At 43.9% G+C, this 23,074-nt stretch overlaps 1 protein-coding gene across 1 annotated transcript in view; it reads right to left on the bottom strand.

The window, feature by feature from the left end:
* The window catches only part of LOC130324302 (olfactory receptor 1019-like), a 28,313-nt gene extending 6,974 nt beyond the window's left edge, over nucleotides 1–21,339 (bottom strand). The window contains exon 1 of the mRNA XM_056553240.1: nucleotides 21,320–21,339. Coding sequence (XP_056409215.1) covers nucleotides 21,320–21,339 — 20 coding nt within the window. The remainder of the gene's footprint in view (nucleotides 1–21,319) is intronic.
* Between the last annotated feature and the right edge of the window lie 1,735 nt (nucleotides 21,340–23,074).

The raw sequence follows: 23,074 nt of genomic DNA, 5'->3' as shown, positions 1-23,074 counted from the left end.
TGATGGATCTGTGTGTATGAGGGTGATGGATCTGTATGTAGGAGGGTGAAGGATCTGTGTGTATGATGGATCTATGTGTATGATGGTGATGGATCTGTGTGTATGAGGTGATGGATCTGTGTGTATGAGGGTGAAGGATCTGTGTGTATGATGGATCTGTGTGTATGATGGATCTGTGTGTATGATGGTGAAGGATCTGTGTGTGTGAGGGTGATGGATCTGTGTGTATGAGGGTGATGGATCTGTATGTAGTAGGGTGAAGGATCTGTGTGCATGATGGATCTGTGTGTATGATGGTGAAGGATCTGTGTGTATGATGGTGAAGGATCTGTGTGTATGATGGATCTGTGTGTATGAGGGTGATGGATCTGTGTGTATGATGGTGATGGATCTGTGTGCATGAGGGTGAAGGATCTGTGTGTATGAGGGTGATGGATCTGTGTGTATGAGGGTGAAGGATCTGTGTGTATGAGGGTGATGGATCTGTGTGTATGATGGATCTGTGTGTATAATGGATCTGTGTGTATTAGGGTGATGGATCTGTGTGTATGATGGATATGTGTGTATGATGGATCTGTGTGAATGAGGATGAAGGATCTGTGTGTATGAGGGTGATGGGTCTGTGTGTATGAGTGTGATGGATCTGTGTGTATGAGAGTGATGGATCTGTGTGTATGATGGATCTGTGTGTATGAGGGTGATGGATCTGTGTGTATGAGAGTGAAGGATCTGTGTGTATGAGGATGAAGGATCTGTGTGTATGAGGGTGATGGATCTGTGTGTATGATGGATATGTTTGTATGAGGGTGATGGATCTGTATGTACGAGGGTGAAGGATCTGTGTGTATGATGGATCTGTGTGTATGATGGTGATGGATCTGTGTGTATGAGGGTGATGGATCTGTGTGTATGAGGGTGAAGGATCTGTGTGTATGATTTATCTGTGTGTATGATGGTGAAGGATCTGTGTGTATGAGGGTGATGGATCTGTGTGTATGAGGGTGATGGGTCTGTATGTAGGAGGGTGAAGGATCTGTGTGCATGATGGATCTGTATGTATGATGGTGAAGGATCTGTGTGTATGAAGGTGAAGGATCTGTGTGTATGAGGGTAATGGATCTGTGTGTATGATGGATTTGTGTGTATTAGGGTGATGGATCTGTGTGTATGATAGATCTGTGTGTATGATGGATCTGTGTGTATGACGGTGAAAGATCTGTGTGTATGAGGGTGATGAATCTGTGTGTATGATAGATCTGTGTTTATGATGGATCTGTGTGTATGAGGGTGAAAGATCTGTGTGTATGAGGGTGAAAGATCTGTGTGTATGATGGATCTGTGTGTATGATGGATCTGTGTGTATGATGGTGATGGATCTGTGTGTATGAGGGTGAAGGATCTGTGTGTATGAGGGTGATGGATCTGTGTGTATGAGGGTGATGGATCTGTGTGTATGATGGATCTGTGTGTATGATGGATCTGTGTGTATGATGGTGATGGGTCTGTGTGTATGAGGGTGATGGATCTGTGTGTATGAGGGTGATGGATCTGTGTGTATGAGGGTGATGGGTCTGTGTGTATGATGGTGAAGGATCTGTGTGTATGATGGATCTGTGTGTAGGAGGGTGATGGATCTGTGTGTATGAGGGTGATGGATCTGTGTGTATGAGGTTGATGGGTCTGTGTGTATGAGGGTGATGGATCTGTGTGTATGAGGGTGATAGATCTGTGTGTATGATGGATCTGTGTGTATGAGGGTGGTGGATCTGTGTGTTTGAGAGTGAAGGATCTGTGTGTATGAGGATGAAGGATCTGTGTGTATGATGGTTCTGTGTGTATGATGGTGATGGATCTGTGTGTATGAGTGTGATGGATCTGTGTGTATGAGGGTAAAGAATCTGTGTGTATGATGGATCTGTGTGTATGATGGTGATGGATCTGTGTGTATGAGTGTGATGGATCTGTGTGTATGAGGGTGAAGGATCTGTGTGTATGATGGATCGGTGTGTATGATGCATCTGTGTGTATGATGGTGAAGGATCTGTGTGTATGAGGGTGATGGATCTGTGTGTATGAGGGTGATGGATCTGTATGTAGGAGGGTGAAGGATCTGTGTGCATGATGGATCTGTGTGTATGATGGTGAAGGATCTGTGTGCATGATGGATCTGTGTGTATGATGGTGAAGGATCTGTGTGTATGAGGGTGATGGATCTGTGTGTATGATAGATCTGTGTGTATGATGGATCTGTGTGTATGATGAATCTGTGTGTATGATGGTGAAAGATCTGTGTGTATGAGGGTGATGGATCTGTGTTTATGATGGATCTGTGTGTATGATGGATCTGTGTGTATGAGGGTGAAAGATCTGTGTGTATGAGGGTGATGGATCTGTGTTTATGATGGATCTGTGTGTATGATGGATCTGTGTGTATGAGGGTGAAAGATCTGTGTGTATGAGGGTAATGGATCTGTGTGTATGATGGATCTGTGTGTATGATGGTGATGGATCTGTGTGTATGATGGTGATGGATCTGTGTGTATGATGGTGATGGATCTGTGTGTATGAGGGTGAAGGATCTGTGTGTATGAGGGTGATGGATCTGTGTGTATGATGGATATGTGTGTATGATGGATCTGTGTGTATGAGGATGAAGGATCTGTGTGTATGAGGGTGATGGGTCTGTGTGTATGAGGGTGAAGGATCTGTGTGTATGAGGATGATGGATCTGTGTGTATGATGGATCTGTGTGCATGAGGGTGATGGATCTGTGTGTTTGAGGGTGAAGGATCTGTGTGTATGAGGATGAAGGATCTGTGTGTATGAGGGTGATGGATCTCTGTGTATGATGGATCTGTGTGTATGAGTGTGATGGATCTGTATGTAGGAGGGTGAAGGATCTGTGTGTATGATGGATCTGTGTGTATGAGGGTGAAGGATCTGTGTGTATGATGGATCTGTGTGTATGATGGTGAAGGATCTGTGTGTATGAGGGTGATGGATCTGTGTGTATGAGGGTGATGGATCTGTGTGTATGAGGGTGATGGATCTGTATGTAGGAGGGTGAAGGATCTGTGTGTATGATGGATCTGTGTGTATGATGGATCTGTGTGTATGAGGGTGAAGGATCTGTGTGTATGATGGTGAAGGATCTGTGTGTATGAGGGTGATGGATCTGTGTGTATGAGGGTGATGGATCTGTGTGTATGAGGGTGATGGATCTGTATGTAGGAGGGTGAAGGATCTGTGTGTATGATGGATCTGTGTGTATGATGGATCTGTGTGTATGAGGGTGATGGATCTGTGTGTATGATGGATCTGTGTGTTTGATGGATCTGTGTGTATGAGGGTGAAGGATCTGTGTGTATGAGGGTGATGGATCTGTGTGTATGATGGATCTGTGTGTATGAGGGTGATGGATCAGTGTGTATAATGGTGATGGATCTGTGTGTATGAGGGTGAAGGATCTGTGTGTATGAGGGTGAAGGATCTGTGTGTATGAGGGTGATGGATCTGTGTGTATGATGGATCTGTGTGTATTAGGGTGATGGATCTGTGTGTATAATGGATCTGTGTGTATGATGGATCTGTGTGTATGATGGATCTGTGTGTATTAGGGTGATGGATCTGTGTGTATGATGGATCTGTGTGTATGATGGATCTGTGTGTATTAGGGTGATGGATCTGTGTGTATGATGGATATGTGTGTATGATGGATCTGTGTGTATGATGGATCTGTGTGTATGATGGATCTGTGTGTATGATGGATCTGTGTGTATTAGGGTGATGGATCTGTGTGTATGATGGATCTGTGTGTATTAGGGTGATGGATCTGTGTGTATGATGGATATGTGTGTATGATGAATCTGTGTGTATTAGGGTGATGGATCTGTGTGTATGATGGATCTGTGTGTATGATGGATCAGTGTGTATTAGGGTGATGGATCTGTGTGTATGATGGATATGTGTGTATGATGGATCTGTGTGTATGAGGGTGATGGATCTGTGTGTATGAGGGTGATGGATCCGTGTGTATTAGGGTGATGGATCTGTGTGTATGATGGATCTGTGTGTATGATGGATCAGTGTGTATTAGGGTGATGGATCTGTGTGTATGATGGATATGTGTGTATGATGGATCTGTGTGTATTAGGGTGATGGATCTGTGTGTTTGGTGGATCTGTGTGTATGATGGATCTGTGTGTATGATGGATCTGTGTGTATTAAGGTGATGGATCTGTGTGTATGATGGATCTGTGTGTATGATGGATCTGTGTGTATGATGGATCTGTGTGTATGATGGATCTGTGTGTTTGATGGATCTGTGTGTATTAGGGTGATGGATCTGTGTGTATGATGGATCTGTGTGTATGATGGATCTGTGTGTATTAGGGTGATGGATCTGTGTGTATGATGGATATGTGTGTATGATGGATCAGTGTGTATTAGGGTGATGGATCTGTGTGTATGGTGGATCTGTGTGTATGATGGATCTGTGTTTGTGATGGATCTGTGTGTATTAGGGTGATGGATCTGTGTGTATGATGGATCTGTGTGTATGATGGATCTGTGTGTATGATGGATCTGTGTGTATGATGGTGATGGATCTGTGTGTATGATGGTGATGGATCTGTGTGTATGATGGTGATGGATCTGTGTGTATGAGGGTGAAGGATCTGTGTGTATGAGGGTGATGGATCTGTGTGTATGATGGATATGTGTGTATGATGGATCTGTGTGTATGAGGATGAAGGATCTGTGTGTATGAGGGTGATGGGTCTGTGTGTATGAGGGTGAAGGATCTGTGTGTATGAGGATGATGGATCTGTGTGTATGATGGATCTGTGTGCATGAGGGTGATGGATCTGTGTGTTTGAGGGTGAAGGATCTGTGTGTATGAGGATGAAGGATCTGTGTGTATGAGGGTGATGGATCTCTGTGTATGATGGATCTGTGTGTATGAGTGTGATGGATCTGTATGTAGGAGGGTGAAGGATCTGTGTGTATGATGGATCTGTGTGTATGAGGGTGAAGGATCTGTGTGTATGATGGATCTGTGTGTATGATGGTGAAGGATCTGTGTGTATGATGGTGATGGATCTGTGTGTATGAGGGTGAAGGATCTGTGTGTATGAGGGTGATGGATCTGTATGTAGGAGGGTGAAGGATCTGTGTGTATGATGGATCTGTGTGTATGATGGATCTGTGTGTATGAGGGTGAAGGATCTGTGTGTATGATGGTGAAGGATCTGTGTGTATGAGGGTGATGGATCTGTGTGTATGAGGGTGATGGATCTGTGTGTATGAGGGTGATGGATCTGTATGTAGGAGGGTGAAGGATCTGTGTGTATGATGGATCTGTGTGTATGATGGATCGGTGTGTATGAGGGTGATGGATCTGTGTGTATGATGGATCTGTGTGTTTGATGGATCTGTGTGTATGAGGGTGAAGGATCTGTGTGTATGAGGGTGATGGATCTGTGTGTATGATGGATCTGTGTGTATGAGGGTGATGGATCAGTGTGTATAATGGTGATGGATCTGTGTGTATGAGGGTGAAGGATCTGTGTGTATGAGGGTGAAGGATCTGTGTGTATGAGGGTGATGGATCTGTGTGTATGATGGATCTGTGTGTATTAGGGTGATGGATCTGTGTGTATAATGGATCTGTGTGTATGATGGATCTGTGTGTATGATGGATCTGTGTGTATTAGGGTGATGGATCTGTGTGTATGATGGATCTGTGTGTATGATGGATCTGTGTGTATTAGGGTGATGGATCTGTGTGTATGATGGATATGTGTGTATGATGGATCTGTGTGTATGATGGATCTGTGTGTATGATGGATCTGTGTGTATGATGGATCTGTGTGTATTAGGGTGATGGATCTGTGTGTATGATGGATCTGTGTGTATTAGGGTGATGGATCTGTGTGTATGATGGATATGTGTGTATGATGAATCTGTGTGTATTAGGGTGATGGATCTGTGTGTATGATGGATCTGTGTGTATGATGGATCAGTGTGTATTAGGGTGATGGATCTGTGTGTATGATGGATATGTGTGTATGATGGATCTGTGTGTATGAGGGTGATGGATCTGTGTGTATGAGGGTGATGGATCCGTGTGTATTAGGGTGATGGATCTGTGTGTATGATGGATCTGTGTGTATGATGGATCAGTGTGTATTAGGGTGATGGATCTGTGTGTATGATGGATATGTGTGTATGATGGATCTGTGTGTATTAGGGTGATGGATCTGTGTGTTTGGTGGATCTGTGTGTATGATGGATCTGTGTGTATTAAGGTGATGGATCTGTGTGTATGATGGATCTGTGTGTATGATGGATCTGTGTGTATGATGGATCTGTGTGTATGATGGATCTGTGTGTTTGATGGATCTGTGTGTATTAGGGTGATGGATCTGTGTGTATGATGGATCTGTGTGTATGATGGATCTGTGTGTATTAGGGTGATGGATCTGTGTGTATGATGGATATGTGTGTATGATGGATCAGTGTGTATTAGGGTGATGGATCTGTGTGTATGGTGGATCTGTGTGTATGATGGATCTGTGTTTGTGATGGATCTGTGTGTATTAGGGTGATGGATCTGTGTGTATGATGGATCTGTGTGTATGATGGATCTGTGTGTATGATGGATCTGTGTGTATGATGGATCTGTGTGTGAGAGGGTGATGGATCTGTGTGTATGATGGATCTGTGTGTATGATGGATCTGTGTGTTTGATGGATCTGTGTGTATTAGGGTGATGGATCTGTGTGTATGATGGATCTGTGTGTATTAGGGTGATGGATCTGTGTGCATGATGGATCTGTGTGTATGAGGGTGATGGATCTGTATGTATGAGAGTGAAGGATCTGTGTTAATGAGGATGAAGGATCTGTGTGTATGAGGGTGATGGATCTGTGTGTATGATGGATCTGTGTGTATGAGGGTGATGGATCTGTATGTAGGAGGGTGAAGGATCTGTGTGTATGATGGATCTGTGTGTATGATGGATCTGTGTGTATGATGGATCTGTGTGTATGAGGGTGATGGATCTGTGTGTATGAGGGTGAAGGATCTGTGTGTATGATGGATCTGTGTGTATGATGGATCTGTGTGTATGATGGTGAAGGATCTGTGTGTGTGAGGGTGATGGATCTGTGTGTATGAGGGTGATGGATCTGTATGTAGTAGGGTGAAGGATCTGTGTGCATGATGGATCTGTGTGTATGATGGTGAAGGATCTGTGTGTATGATGGTGAAGGATCTGTGTGTATGAGGGTGATGGATCTGTGTGTATGATAGATCTGTGTGTCTGATGGATCTGTGTGTATGAGGGTGATGGATCTGTGTGTATGAGGGTGAAGGATCTGTGTGTATGATGGATCTGTGTGTATGATGGATCTGTGTGTATGATGGTGAAGGATCTGTGTGTGTGAGGGTGATGGATCTGTGTGTATGAGGGTGATGGATCTGTATGTAGTAGGGTGAAGGATCTGTGTGCATGATGGATCTGTGTGTATGATGGTGAAGGATCTGTGTGTATGAGGGTGAAGGATCTGTGTGTATGATGGATCTGTGTGTATGATGGATCTGTGTGTATGATGGTGAAGGATCTGTGTGTGTGAGGGTGATGGATCTGTGTGTATGAGGGTGATGGATCTGTATGTAGTAGGGTGAAGGATCTGTGTGCATGATGGATCTGTGTGTATGATGGTGAAGGATCTGTGTGTATGATGGTGAAGGATCTGTGTGTATGAGGGTGATGGATCTGTGTGTATGATGGATCTGTGTGTATGAGGGTGATGGGTCTGTGTGTATGAGAGTGAAGGATCTGTGTGTATGAGGATGAAGGATCTGTGTGTATGAGGGTGATGGATCTGTGTGTATGAGGATGAAGGATCTGTGTGTATGAGGGTGATGGATCTGAGTGTATGATGGATCTGTGTGTATGAGGGTGATGGATCTGTATGTAGGAGGGTGAAGGATCTGTGTGTATGATGGATCTGTGTGTATGATGGTGATGGATCTGTGTGTATGAGGGTGATGGATCTGTGTGTATGAGGGTGAAGGATCTGTGTGTATGATTTATCTGTGTGTATGATGGTGAAGGATCTGTGTGTATGAGGGTGATGGATCTGTGTGTATGAGGGTGATGGATCTGTATGTAGGAGGGTGAAGGATCTGTGTGCATGATGGATCTGTATGTATGATGGTGAAGGATCTGTGTGTATGAAGGTGAAGGATCTGTGTGTATGATGGATTTGTGTGTATTAGGGTGATGGATCTGTGTGTATGATAGATCTGTGTGTATGATGGATCTGTGTGTATGATGGATCTGTGTGTATGAGGGTGATGGATCTGTGTGTATGAGGGTGAAGGATCTGTGTGTATGAGGGTGATGTATCTGTGTGTATGATGGATCTGTGTGTATGAGGATGATGGATCTATGTGTATGATGGATCTTTGTGTATGATGGATCTGTGTGTATGATGGTGAAGGATCTGTGTGTATGATGTATCTGTGTGTATGAGGATGATGGATCTGTGTGTATGATGGATCTGTGTGTATGAGGATGATGGATCTGTGTGTATGATGGATCTGTGTGTATGAGGATGAAGGATCTGTGTGTATGAGGGTGATGGATCTGAGTGTATGATGGATCTGTGTGTATGATGGTGATGGATCTGTATGTAGGAGGGTGAAGGATCTGTGTGTATGATGGATATGTGTGTATGAGGGTGATGGATCTGTGTGTATGATGGATCTGTGTGTATGATGGTGATGGATCTGTGTGTATGAGAGTGATGGATCTGTGTGTATTAGGGTGAAGGATCTGTGTGTATGATGGATCTGTGTGTATGATGGTGATGGATCTGTGTGTATGAGAGTGATGGATCTGTATGTAGGAGGGTGAAGGATCTGTGTGTATGATGGATCTGTGTGTATGATGGATCTGTGTGTATGATGGATCTGTGTGTATGAGGGTGATGGATCTGTGTGTATGAGGGTGAAGGATCTGTGTGTATGATGGATCTGTGTGTATGATGGATCTGTGTGTATGATGGTGAAGGATCTGTGTGTGTGAGGGTGATGGATCTGTGTGTATGAGGGTGATGGATCTGTATGTAGTAGGGTGAAGGATCTGTGTGCATGATGGATCTGTGTGTATGATGGTGAAGGATCTGTGTGTATGATGGTGAAGGATCTGTGTGTATGAGGGTGATGGATCTGTGTGTATGATAGATCTGTGTGTATGATGGATCTGTGTGTATGATGAATCTGTGTGTATGATGGTGAAAGATCTGTGTGTATGAGGGTGATGGATCTGTGTTTATGATGGATCTGTGTGTATGATGGATCTGTGTGTATGAGGGTGAAAGATCTGTGTGTATGAGGGTAATGGATCTGTGTGTATGATGGATCTGTGTGTATGAGGGTGATGGATCTGTGTGTATGATGGTGATGGATCTGTGTGCATGAGAGTGAAGGATCTGTGTGTATGAGGGTGTTGGATCTGTGTGTATGAGGGTGAAGGATCTGTGTGTATGAGGGTGATGGATCTGTGTGTATGATGGATCTGTGTGTATGATGGATCTGTGTGTATTAGGGTGATGGATCTGTGTGTATGATGGATATGTGTGTATGATGGATCTGTGTGAATGAGGATGAAGGATCTGTGTGTATGAGGGTGATGGGTCTGTGTGTATGAGGGTGATGGATCTGTGTGTATGAGAGTGATGGATCTGTGTGTATGATGGATCTGTGTGTATGAGGATGAAGGATCTGTGTGTATGAGGGTGAAGGATCTGTGTGTATGATGGTGAAGGATCTGTGTGTATGAGGGTGATGGATCTGTGTGTATGATGGATCTGTGTGTATGAGGGTGATGGGTCTGTGTGTATGAGAGTGAAGGATCTGTGTGTATGAGGATGAAGGATCTGTGTGTATGAGGGTGATGGATCTGTGTGTATGAGGATGAAGGATCTGTGTGTATGAGGGTGATGGATCTGAGTGTATGATGGATCTGTGTGTATGAGGGTGATGGATCTGTATGTAGGAGGGTGAAGGATCTGTGTGTATGATGGATCTGTGTGTATGATGGTGATGGATCTGTGTGTATGAGGGTGATGGATCTGTGTGTATGAGGGTGAAGGATCTGTGTGTATGATGGATCTGTGTGTATGATTTATCTGTGTGTATGATGGTGAAGGATCTGTGTGTATGAGGGTGATGGATCTGTGTGTATGAGGGTGATGGATCTGTATGTAGGAGGGTGAAGGATCTGTGTGTATGAAGGTGAAGGATCTGTGTGTATGATGGATTTGTGTGTATTAGGGTGATGGATCTGTGTGTATGATAGATCTGTGTGTATGATGGATCTGTGTGTATGATGGATCTGTGTGTATGAGGGTGATGGATCTGTGTGTATGAGGGTGAAGGATCTGTGTGTATGAGGGTGATGTATCTGTGTGTATGATGGATCTGTGTGTATGAGGATGATGGATCTATGTGTATGATGGATCTTTGTGTATGATGGATCTGTGTGTATGATGGTGAAGGATCTGTGTGTATGATGTATCTGTGTGTATGAGGATGATGGATCTGTGTGTATGATGGATCTGTGTGTATGAGGATGATGGATCTGTGTGTATGATGGATCTGTGTGTATGAGGATGAAGGATCTGTGTGTATGAGGGTGATGGATCTGAGTGTATGATGAATCTGTGTGTATGAGGGTGATGGATCTGTATGTAGGAGGGTGAAGGATCTGTGTGTATGATGGATATGTGTGTATGAGGGTGATGGATCTGTGTGTATGATGGATCTGTGTGTATGATGGTGATGGATCTGTGTGTATGAGAGTGATGGATCTGTGTGTATTAGGGTGAAGGATCTGTGTGTATGATGGATCTGTGTGTATGATGGTGATGGATCTGTGTGTATGAAGGTGATGGATCTGTGTGTATGAGGGTGAAGGATCTGTGTGTATGATGGATCTGTGTGTATGATTTATCTGTGTGTATGATGGTGAAGGATCTGTGTGTATGAGGGTGATGGATCTGTGTGTATGAGGGTGATGGATCTGTATGTAGAAGGGTGAAGGATCTGTGTGCATGATGGATCTGTATGTATGATGGTGAAGGATCTGTGTGTATGAAGGTGAAGGATCTGTGTGTATGAGGGTGATGGATCTGTGTGTATGATGGATTTGTGTGTATTAGGGTGATGGATCTGTGTGTATGATAGATCTGTGTGTATGATGGATCTGTGTGTATGATGATGAAGGATCTGTGTGTATGAGGGTGATGGATCTGTGTGTATGATGGATCTGTGTGTATGAGGGTGATGGATCTGTGTGTATGAGGGTGAAGGATCTGTGTGTATGAGGGTGATGTATAAGTGTGTATGATGGATCTGTGTGTATGAGGATGATGGATCTATGTGTATGATGGATCTTTGTGTATGATGGATCTGTGTGTATGATGGTGAACGATCTGTGAGTATGATGTATCTGTGTGTATGAGGATGATGGATCTGTGTGTATGATGGATCTGTGTGTATGAGGATGAAGTATCTGTGTGTATGATAGTGAAGGATTTGTGTGTATGATGGGTCTGTGTGTATGAGGGTGATGGATCTGTGTGTATGAGGGTGATGGATCTGGGTGTATGATGGATCTGTGTGTATGAGGGTGATGGATCTGTGTGTATGAGGGTGAAGGATCTGTGTGTATGAGGATGAAGGATCTGTATGTATGAGGGTGATGGATCTGAGTGTATGATGGATCTGTGTGTATGAGGGTGATGGATCTGTATGTAGGAGGGTGAAGGATCTGTGTGTATGATGGATCTGTGTGTATGAGGGTGATGGATCTGTGTGTATGAGGGTGATGGATCTGTGTGTATGAGGGTGAAGGATCTGTGTGTATGATGGATCTGTGTGTATGATGGATCTGTGTGTATGATGGATCTCTGTGTATGAGGGTGATGGATCTGTGTGTATGAGGGTGATGGATCTGTATGTAGGAGGGTGAAGGATCTGTGTGTATGATGGATCTGTGTGTATGATGGTGAAGGATCTGTGTGTATGATGGTGAAGGATCTGTGTGTATGAGGGTGATGGATCTGTGTGTATGATGGATCTGTGTGTATGAGGGTGAAGGATCTGTGTGTATGATAGATCTGTGTGTATGATGGATCTGTGTGTATGATGGATCTGTGTGTATGATGGTGATAGATCTGTGTGTATGAGGGTGATGGATCTGTGTTTATGATGGATCTGTGTGTATGATTAATCTGTGTGTATGAGGGTGAAAGATCTGTGTGTATGAGGGTAATGGATCTGTGTGTATGATGGATCTGTGTGTATGAGGGTGATGGATCTGTGTGTATGATGGTGATGGATCTGTGTGTATGAGGGTGAAGGATCTGTGTGTATGAGGGTGATGGATCTGTGTGTATGAGGGTGAAGGATCTGTGTGTATGAGGGTGAAGGATCTGTGTGTATGAGGGTGATGGATCTGTGTGTATGATGGATCTGTGTGTATGATGGATCTGTGTGTATTAGGGTGATGGATCTGTGTGTATGATGGATATGTGTGTATGATGGATCTGTGTGTATGAGGATGAAGGATCTGTGTGTATGAGGGTGATGGATCTGTGTGTATGAGGGTGATGGATCTGTGTGCATGATGGATCTGTGTGTATGAGGGTGATGGATCTGTGTGTATGAGAGTGAAGGATCTGTGTTAATGAGGATGAAGGATCTGTGTATATGAGGGTGATGGATCTGTGTGTATGATGGATCTGTGTGTATGAGGGTGATGGATCTGTATGTAGGAGGGTGAAGGATCTGTGTGTATGATGGATCTGTGTGTATGATGGTGATGGATCTGTGTGTATGAGGGTGATGGATCTGTGTGTATGAGGGTGAAGGATCTGTATGTAGTAGGGTGAAGGATCTGTGTGTATGATGGATCTGTGTGTATGATGGATCTGTGTGTATGATGGTGAAGGATCTGTGTGTGTGAGGGTGATGGATCTGTGTGTATGAGGGTGATGGATCTGTATGTAGTAGGGTGAAGGATCTGTGTGCATGATGGATCTGTGTGTATGATGGTGAAGGATCTGTGTGTATGATGGTGAAGGATCTGTGTGTATGAGGCTGATGGATCTGTGTGTATGATAGATCTGTGTGTATGATGGATCTGTGTGTATGATGGATCTGTGTGTATGATGGTGAAAGATCTGTGTGTATGAGGGTGATGGATCTGTGTTTATGATGGATCTGTGTGTATGATGGATCTGTGTGTATGAGGGTGAAAGATCTGTGTGTATGAGGGTAATGGATCTGTGTGTATGATGGATCTGTGTGTATGAGGGTGATGGATCTGTGTGTATGATGGTGATGGATCTGTGTGCATGAGGGTGAAAGATCTGTGTGTATGAGGGTGATGGATCTGTGTGTATGAGGGTGAAGGATCTGTGTGTATGAGGGTGATGGATCTGTGTGTATGATGGATCTGTGTGTATGATGGATCTGTGTGTATTAGGGTGATGTATCTGTGTATGATGGATATGTGTGTATGATGGATCTGTGTGAATGAGGATGAAGGATCTGTGTGTATGATGGATCTGTGTGTATGATGGATCTGTGTTTATGAGGGTGATGGATCTGTGTGTATGAGAGTGATGGATCTGTGTGTATGATGGATCTGTGTGTATGAGGGTGATGGATCTGTGTGTATGAGAGTGAAGGATCTGTGTGTATGAGGATGAAGGATCTGTGTGTATGAGGGTGATGGATCTGTGTGTACGAGGGTGAAGGATCTGTGTGTATGATGGATCTGTGTGTATGATGGATCTGTGTGTATGAGGGTGATGGATCTGTGTGTATGAGGGTGAAGGATCTGTGTGTATGATGGATCTGTGTGTATGATTTATCTGTGTGTATGATGGTGAAGGATCTGTGTGTATGAGGGTGATGGATCTGTGTGTATGAGGGTGATGGATCTGTGTGTATGATGGATTTGTGTGTATTAGGGTGATGGATCTGTGTGTATGATAGATCTGTGTATATGATGGATCTGTGTGTATGATGGTGAAAGATCTGTGTGTATGAGGGTGATGGATCTGTGTGTATGATAGATCTGTGTTTATGATGGACCTGTGTGTATGAGGGTGAAAGATCTGTGTGTATGAGGGTGAAAGATCAGTGTGTATGATGGATCTGTGTGTATGATGGATCTGTGTGTATGATGGTGATGGATCTGTGTGTATGAGGGTGATGGATCTGTGTGTATGATGGATATGTGTGTATGATGGATCTGTGTGTATGATGGTGATGGGTCTGTGTGTATGAGGGTGATGGATCTGTGTGTATGAGGGTGATGGATCTGTGTGTATGAGGGTGATGGGTCTGTGTGTATGAGGGTGATGGGTCTGTATGTATGAGGGTGATGGATCTGTGTGTATGAGGGTGATGGATCTGTGTGTATGAGGGTGATGGGTCTCTGTGTATGAGGGTGATGGGTCTGTATGTATGAGGGTGATGGGTCTGTATGTAGGAGGTTGAAGGATCTGTGTGTATGATGGATCTGTATGTATGATGGTGAAGGATCTGTGTGTATGAAGGTGAAGGATCTGTGTGTATGAGGGTGATGGATCTGTGTGTATGATGGATTTGTGTGTATTAGGGTGATGGATCTGTGTGTATGATAGATCTGTGTGTATGATGGATCTGTGTGTATGATGGTGAAAGATCTGTGTGTATGAGGGTGATGGATCTGTGTGTATGATAGATCTGTGTTTATGATGGATCTGTGTGTATGAGGGTGATGGATCTGTGTGTATGAGGGTGAAGGATTTGTGTGTATGAGGATGAAGGATCTGTGTGTATGAGGGTGATGGATCTGTGTGTATGAGGGTGAAGGATTTGTGTGTATGAGGGTGATGAATCTGTGTGCATGATGGATCTGTGTGTATGAGGGTGAAGGATCTTTGTATGATGGTGATGGATCTGTGTGTATGATGGTGATGGATCTGTGTGTATGATGGATCTGTGTGTATGAGGGTGAAAGATCTGTGTGTATGAGGGTGAAAGATCAGTGTGTATGATGGATCTGTGTGTATGATGGATCTGTGTGTATGATGGTGATGGATCTGTGTGTATGAGGGTGATGGATCTGTGTGTATGATGGATATGTGTGTATGATGGATCTGTGTGTATGATGGTGATGGGTCTGTGTGTATGAGGGTGATGGATCTGTGTGTATGAGGGTGATGGGTCTGTGTGTATGAGGGTGATGGATCTGTGTGTATGAGGGTGGTGGATCTGTGTGTATGAGGTTGATGGATCTGTATGTAGGAGGGTGAAGGATCTGTGTGCATGATGGATCTGTGTGTATGATGGATCTGTGTGTATGAGGGTGAAAGATCTGTGTGTATGAGGGTAATGGATCTGTGTGTATGATGGATCTGTGTGTATGAGGGTGATGGATCTGTGTGTATGATGGTGATGGATCTGTGTGTATGAGGGTGAAGGATCTGTGTGTATGAGGGTGATGGATCTGTGTGTATGAGGGTGATGGATCAGTGTGTATGAGGGTGAAGGATCTGTGTGTATGAGGGTGATGGATCTGTGTGTATGATGGATCTGTGTGTATGATGGATCTGTGTGAATGAGGATGAAGGATCTGTGTGTATGAGGGTGATGGGTCTGTGTGTATGAGGGTGATGGATCTGTGTGTATGAGAGTGATGGATCTGTGTGTATGATGGATCTGTGTGTATGAGGGTGATGGATCTGTGTGTATGAGGGTGATGGATCTGTATGTAGGAGGGTGAAGGATCTGTGTGTATGATGGTTCTGTGTGTATGATGGTGATGGATCTGTGTGTATGAGGGTGATGGATCTGTGTGTATGAGTGTGATGGATCTGTGTATATGAGGGTGAAGGATCTGTGTGTATGATGGATCTGTGTGTATGATGGATCTGTGTGTATGATGGTGAAGGATCTGTGTGTATGAGGGTGATGGATCTGTGTGTATGAGGTTGATGGATCTGTATGTAGGAGGGTGAAGGATCTGTGTGCATGATGGATCTGTGTGTATGATGGATCTGTGTGTATGAGGGTGAAAGATCTGTGTGTATGAGGGTAATGGATCTGTGTGTATGATGGATCTGTGTGTATGAGGGTGATGGATCTGTGTGTATGATGATGATGGATCTGTGTGTATGAGGGTGAAGGATCTGTGTGTATGAGGGTGATGGATCTGTGTGTATGAGGGTGATGGATCTGTGTGTATGAGGGTGAAGGATCTGTGTGTATGAGGGTGATGGATCTGTGTGTATGATGGATCTGTGTGTATGATGGATCTGTGTGTATTAGGGTGATGGATCTGTGTGTATGATGGATATGTGTGTATGATGGATCTGTGTGAATGAGGATGAAGGATCTGTGTGTATGAGGGTGATGGGTCTGTGTGTATGAGGGTGATGGATCTGTGTGTATGAGAGTGATGGATCTGTGTGTATGATGGATCTGTGTGTATGAGGGTGATGGATCTGTGTGTATGAGGGTGATGGATCTGTGTGTATGATGGATATGTGTGTATGAGGGTGATGGATCTGTATGTAGGAGGGTGAAGGATCTGTGTGTATGATGGATCTGTGTGTATGATGGTGATGGATCTGTGTGTATGAGGGTGATGGATCTGTGTGTATGATGGATATGTGTGTATGATGGATCTGTGTGTATGATGGTGATGGGTCTGTGTGTATGAGGGTGATGGGTCTGTGTGTTTGAGGGTGATGGATCTGTGTGTATGAGGGTGATGGATCTGTGTGTATGAGGGTGATGGGTCAGTGTGTATGAGGGTGATAGATCTGTGTGTATGATGGATCTGTGTGTATGAGGGTGGTGGATCTGTGTGTATGAGAGTGAAGGATCTGTGTGTATGAGGATGAAGGATCTGTGTGTATGAGGATGATGGATCTGTATGTAGGAGGGTGAAGGATCTGTGTGTATGATGGTTCTGTGTGTATGATGGTGATGGATCTGTGTGTATGAGTGTGATGGATCTGTGTGTATGATGGTGAAGGATCTGTGTGTATGATGGATCTGTGTGTATGATGGATCTGTGTGTATGATGGTGAAGGATCTGTGTGTATGAGGGTGATGGATCTGTGTGTATGAGGGTGATGGATCTGTATGTAGGAGGGTGAAGGATCTGTGTGCATGATGGATCTGTGTGTATGATGGTGAAGGATCTGTGTGCATGATGGATCTGTGTGTATGATGGTGATGGATCTGTGTGTATGATGGTGAAGGATCTGTGTGTATGAGGGTGATGGATCTGTGTGTATGATAGATCTGTGTGTATGATGGATCTGTGTGTATGATGGATCTGTGTGTATGATGGTGAAAGATCTGTGTGTATGAGGGTGATGGATCTGTGTTTATGATGGATCTGTGTGTATGATGGATCTGTGTGTATGAGGGTGAAAGATCTGTGTGTATGAGGGTGATGGATCTGTGTTTATGATGGATCTGTGTGTATGATGGATCTGTGTGTATGAGGTTGAAAGATCTGTGTGTATGAGGGTAATGGATCTGTGTGTATGATGGATCTGTGTGTATGATGGATCTGTGTGAATGAGGGTGAAGGATCTGTGTGTATGATGGTTCTGTGTGTATGATGGTGATGGATCTGTGTGTATGAGGGTGATGGATCTGTGTGTATGAGTGTGATGGATCTGTGTGTATGAGGGTGAAGGATCTGTGTGTATGATGGATCTGTGTGTATGATGGATCTGTGTGTATGAGGGTGAAGGATCTGTGTGTATGAGGGTGATGGATCTGTGTGTATGATGGTTCTGTGTGTATGAGGGTGATGGATCTGTGTGTATAATGGTGATGGATCTGTGTGTATGATGGATCTGTGTGTATTAGGGTGATGGATCTGTGTGTATGATGGATCTGTGTGTATTAGGGTGATGGATCTGTGTGTATGATGGATCTGTGTGTATTAGGGTGATGGATCTGTGTGTATGATGGATCTGTGTGTATGATGGATCTGTGTGTATTAGGGTGATGGATCTGTGTGTATGATGGATCTGTGTGTATGATGGATCTGTGTGTATTAGGGTGATGGATCTGTGTGTATGATGGATCTGTGTGTATGATGGATCTGTGTGTATTAGGGTGAAGGATCTGTGTGTATGATAAATCTGTGTGTATGATGGTGATGGATCTGTGTGTATGATGGTGAAGGATCTGTGTGTATGAGGGTGATGGATCTGTGTGTATGATAGATCTGTGTGTATGATGGATCTGTGTGTATGATGGATCTGTGTGTATGATGGTGAAAGATCTGTGTGTATGAGGGTGATGGATCTGTGTTTATGATGGATCTGTGTGTATGATGGATCTGTGTGTATGAGGGTGAAAGATCTGTGTGTATGAGGGTGATGGATCTGTGTTTATGATGGATCTGTGTGTATGATGGATCTGTGTGTATGAGGTTGAAAGATCTGTGTGTATGAGGGTAATGGATCTGTGTGTATGATGGATCTGTGTGTATGATGGTGATGGATCTGTGTGTATGAGGGTGAAGGATCTGTGTGTATGAGGGTGATGGATCTGTGTGTATGATGGATATGTGTGTATGATGGATCTGTGTGTATGAGGATGAAGGATCTGTGTGTATGAGGGGGATGGGTCTGTGTGTATGAGGGTGATGAATCTGTGTTAATGAGGGTGATGGATCTGTGTGTATGATGGATCTGTGTGTATGAGGGTGATGGATCTGTGTGTTTGAGGGTGAAGGATCTGTGTGTATGAGGATGAAGGATCTGTGTGTATGAGGGTGATGGATCTGTGTGTATGATGGATCTGTGTGTATGAGTGTGATGGATCTGTATGTAGGAGGGTGAAGGATCTGTGTGTATGATAGATCTGTGTGTATGATGGTGATGGATCTGTGTGTATGAGGGTGATGGATCTGTGTGTATGAGGGTGAAGGATCTGTGTGTATGATGGATCTGTGTGTATGATGGATCTGTGTGTATGATGGTGAAGGATCTGTGTGTATGAGGGTGATGGATCTGTGTGTATGATGGTGATGGATCTGTGTGTATGAGGGTGATGGATCTGTGTGTATGATGGTGATGGATCTGTGTGTATGAGGGTGATGGATCTGTGTGTATGATGGTGATGGATCTGTGTGTATGAGGGTGATGGATCTGTGTGTATGAGGGTGATGGATCTGTATGTAGGAGGGTGAAGGATCTGTGTGCATGATGGATCTGTGTGTATGATGGTGAAGGATCTGTGTGTGTATGATGGTGAAGGATCTGTGCGTATGAGGGTGATGGATCTGTGTGTATTATGGATCTGTGTGTATGATGGATCTGTGTGTATGATGGATCTGTGTGTATGAGGGTGAAGGATCTGTGTGTATGATGGATCTGTGTGTATGATGGATCTGTGTGTATGAGGGTGAAGGATCTGTGTGTATGAGGGTGATGGATCTGTGTGTATGATGGATCTGTGTGTATGAGGGTGATGGATCTGTGTGTATAATGGTGATGGATCTGTGTGTATGAGGGTGAAGGATCTGTGTGTATGATGGATCTGTGTGTATTAGGGTGATGGATCTGTGTGTATGATGGATCTGTGTGTATGATGGATCTGTGTGTATTAGGGTGATGGATCTGTGTGTATGATGGATCTGTGTGTATGATGGATCTGTGTGTATTAGGGTGATGGATCTGTGTGTATGATGGATCTGTGTGTATGATGGATCTGTGTGTATTAGGGTGATGGATCTGTGTGAATGATGGATATGTTTATATGAGGGTGAAGGATCTGTGTGTATGATGGATCTGTGTGTATGATGGATATGTGTATATGAGGGTGATGGATATGTGTATATGAGGGTGATGGATCTGTGTGTATGATGGATCTGTGTGTATGATGGATCTGTGTGTATGATGGATCTGTGTGTTTGATGGATCTGTGTTTGATGGATCTGTGTGTATTAGGGTGATGGATCTGTGTGTATGATGGATCTGTGTGTATGATGGATCTGTGTGTATTAGGGTGATGGATCTGTGTGTATGATGGATATGTGTGTATGATGGATCTGTGTGTATTAGGGTGATGGATCTGTGTGTATGAGGGTGATGGATCTGTGTGTATTAGGGTGATGGATCTGTGTGTATGATGGATCTGTGTGTATGATGGATCTGTGTGTATTAGGGTGATGGATCTGTGTGTATGATGGATATGTGTGTATGATGGATCTGTGTGTATTAGGGTGATGGATCTGTGTGTTTGGTGGATCTGTGTGTATGATGGATCTGTGTGTATGATGGATCTGTGTGTATTAGGGTGATGGATCTGTGTGTATGATGGATCTGTGTGTATGATGGATCGGTGTGTATGATGGATCTGTGTGTTTGATGGATCTGTGTGTATTAGGGTGATGGATCTGTGTGTATGATGGATCTGTGTGTATGATGGATCTGTGTGTATTAGGGTGATGGATCTGTGTGTATGATGGATATGTGTGTATGATGGATCTGTGTGTATTAGGGTGATGGATCTGTGTGTATGATGGATATGTGTGTATGATGGATCTGTGTGTATAATGGATCTGTGTGTATGAGGGTGATGGATCTGTGTGTATGATGGATCTGTGTGTATGATGGATCTGTGTGTATGATGGATCTGTGTGTTTGATGGATCTGTGTGTATTAGGGTGATGGATCTGTGTGTATGATGGATCTGTGTGTATTAGGGTGATGGATCTGTGTGTATGATGGATCTGTGTGTATGATGGATCTGTTTGTATTAGGGTGATGGATCTGTGTGTATTAGGGTGATGGATCTGTGTGTATGAGGATGAAGGATCTGTGTGTATGATGGATCTGTGTGTATGAAGGATCTGTGTGTATGATGGATCTGTGTGTATGATGGATCTGTGTGTATGATGGATCTGTGTGTATGATGGATCTGTGTGTATGATGGATCTGTGTGTATGATGGATCTGTGTGTATGATGGATCTGTGTGTATGAGGATGAAGGATCTGTGTGTATGATGGATCTGTGTGTATGAAGGATCTGTGTGTATGATGGATCTGTGTGTATGATGGATCTGTGTGTATGATGGATCTGTGTGTATGATGGATCTGTGTGTATGATGGATCTGACCACTTATATCTTTATCACCCACATTGATGTAGTAATGGTTTGTTCCATATCATGATATGACGCTGACATAGACCGTCTCGGAGACACTTACCTGCTGCTGACAATGTTCATTGTGTTACATTATCTGCAATCTGAGAAGAGAATTTATAAACCTTCCAGTAATTCTGGATCCGCATGAGATTAATTACAAGAAGATAATGAAGTAACATCTCTGCATCATAACGACATAGACGGGTCCCTCTGGGACTGTCTGCATTGTCCCCGTAGGACTTTGTGCTGAGATCCCAGCCGTAAGACAATAATATATTCTGTATCCTGCAGCCCTCTAATGAGGTATATACTTCTAAAAGAAACATAAATAACTGATATAGCGCAATTTACTTCAATTATTTATTAAACTATTAATTGAACATCTAAAGCAGAACCAAGACGAGATCCAGACTGATCAATTAGCAAAAGATGATTAGAGAAAAAGATGATAAATATCTGTATGAAATCCAATGGAAGAACCGCTGCATAATAATATATATATATATGGAGGTGTCTGCTGTGTATATATATATACATATATATATATATATATATATATATATATATATATATATATGGAGGTGTCTGCTGTGTATATATATATATATATATATATATATATGTGTGTAAAGGCTAACAAGTTAGCCTGTATTTGTGGGAGGAGCTGGAAGGACACATAAGAGCCCGTGGCCGGATACCGGTGCGCGCCGCGGGTTCTTTGCTTCCCCTGATCAGCTGACTTGCCGTAGTCAGCTGACCGGAAATTGACACGCAGTAGTTCGGCGCAAGTGCAGGTAAGCGGTTGGGGCTGAGCGGGGTCTTGTTGTTTCTTCCACTACGGAGGTGAGCCGTAGATGGAAGGGATCCCCGGTCAGCCCGACCCCAGGTTTATTTAATTTCAGCCCGCTCGGGCCATGCTACAATGTGGGGCGGTCGTTTACGCAGGCTCGGTCACGCTACGGTCCCGGTGTCAGTGCCGGCACAGGCATGACACTCGGGCTTTTCAGTGGGGGGCAGTACCGGCTTAGCGGGCAGTGCCGGCTCGGCCACGCTACACAGCACAGACACGGGGCTGCGCCATTATAAGTTTTTGTTACAGGGGGTTATTTTACAAGGGGAACAGGACCGGATTATTGTTTTTAAGTGTCAGTGTCGCTTGGCCACGCTACACAGCGCTGACACGGGGCAGGCTGATTTAGTTGCGCTGCTATGCGTTATGCATGCAGGGGGAGCAATGCCGGATTCATTTCACAGTTATATTTACAGGGGTCAGTGCCGGTCCGGCCACGCTACGTAACGCTAAATGCGGGGGGTAGGTTAGCTTAGTCATTACCACAGATCAGGTTATAGGGGGACTGGGTCGGTTATCATATTCAAATGCATATTCACAGGAGACCGCGCTGGCTCAGCTCAGCAAGGCTGGCTCAGGTCACGCTACTATAAAGTACACACAGTGAAGGGTATCATTGTCACTAACCATGTACAGGGGGCAGTACTGGCCCAGGTCGCATTATTTAAGAGATCAGTCGTTGCTGACTCTGGTTACGCAATAACTACTGAACACGTTTCTTCAGTTATATTATCCATAGACCTGATCACATTGCTCGACCCAGCCACAACATGTCAATATTATGTACAGAGGGTTCACTAACACGATCAAGTTGCAGCTTGTCCACGAGCGGCAGGTTGACTAAGTGGTTCATTTATTATCCCGAGTCTTTTCGCAGCCACAGTACGGTCTCAGGATTAAACGTTCTGCATAATTCGGGTTACATATACATTTCTTTATCGTATAGTTATTGGTTCATGTTGCCAC

This window comes from Hyla sarda, unplaced genomic scaffold (assembly GCF_029499605.1).
Source record: "Hyla sarda isolate aHylSar1 unplaced genomic scaffold, aHylSar1.hap1 scaffold_263, whole genome shotgun sequence".
In the NCBI taxonomy this organism is placed as follows: Eukaryota; Metazoa; Chordata; class Amphibia; order Anura; family Hylidae; genus Hyla; species Hyla sarda.
The sequence above is the reverse complement of the archived record's forward strand: the minus strand, read 5'-3'. Positions and strand labels throughout refer to the sequence as shown.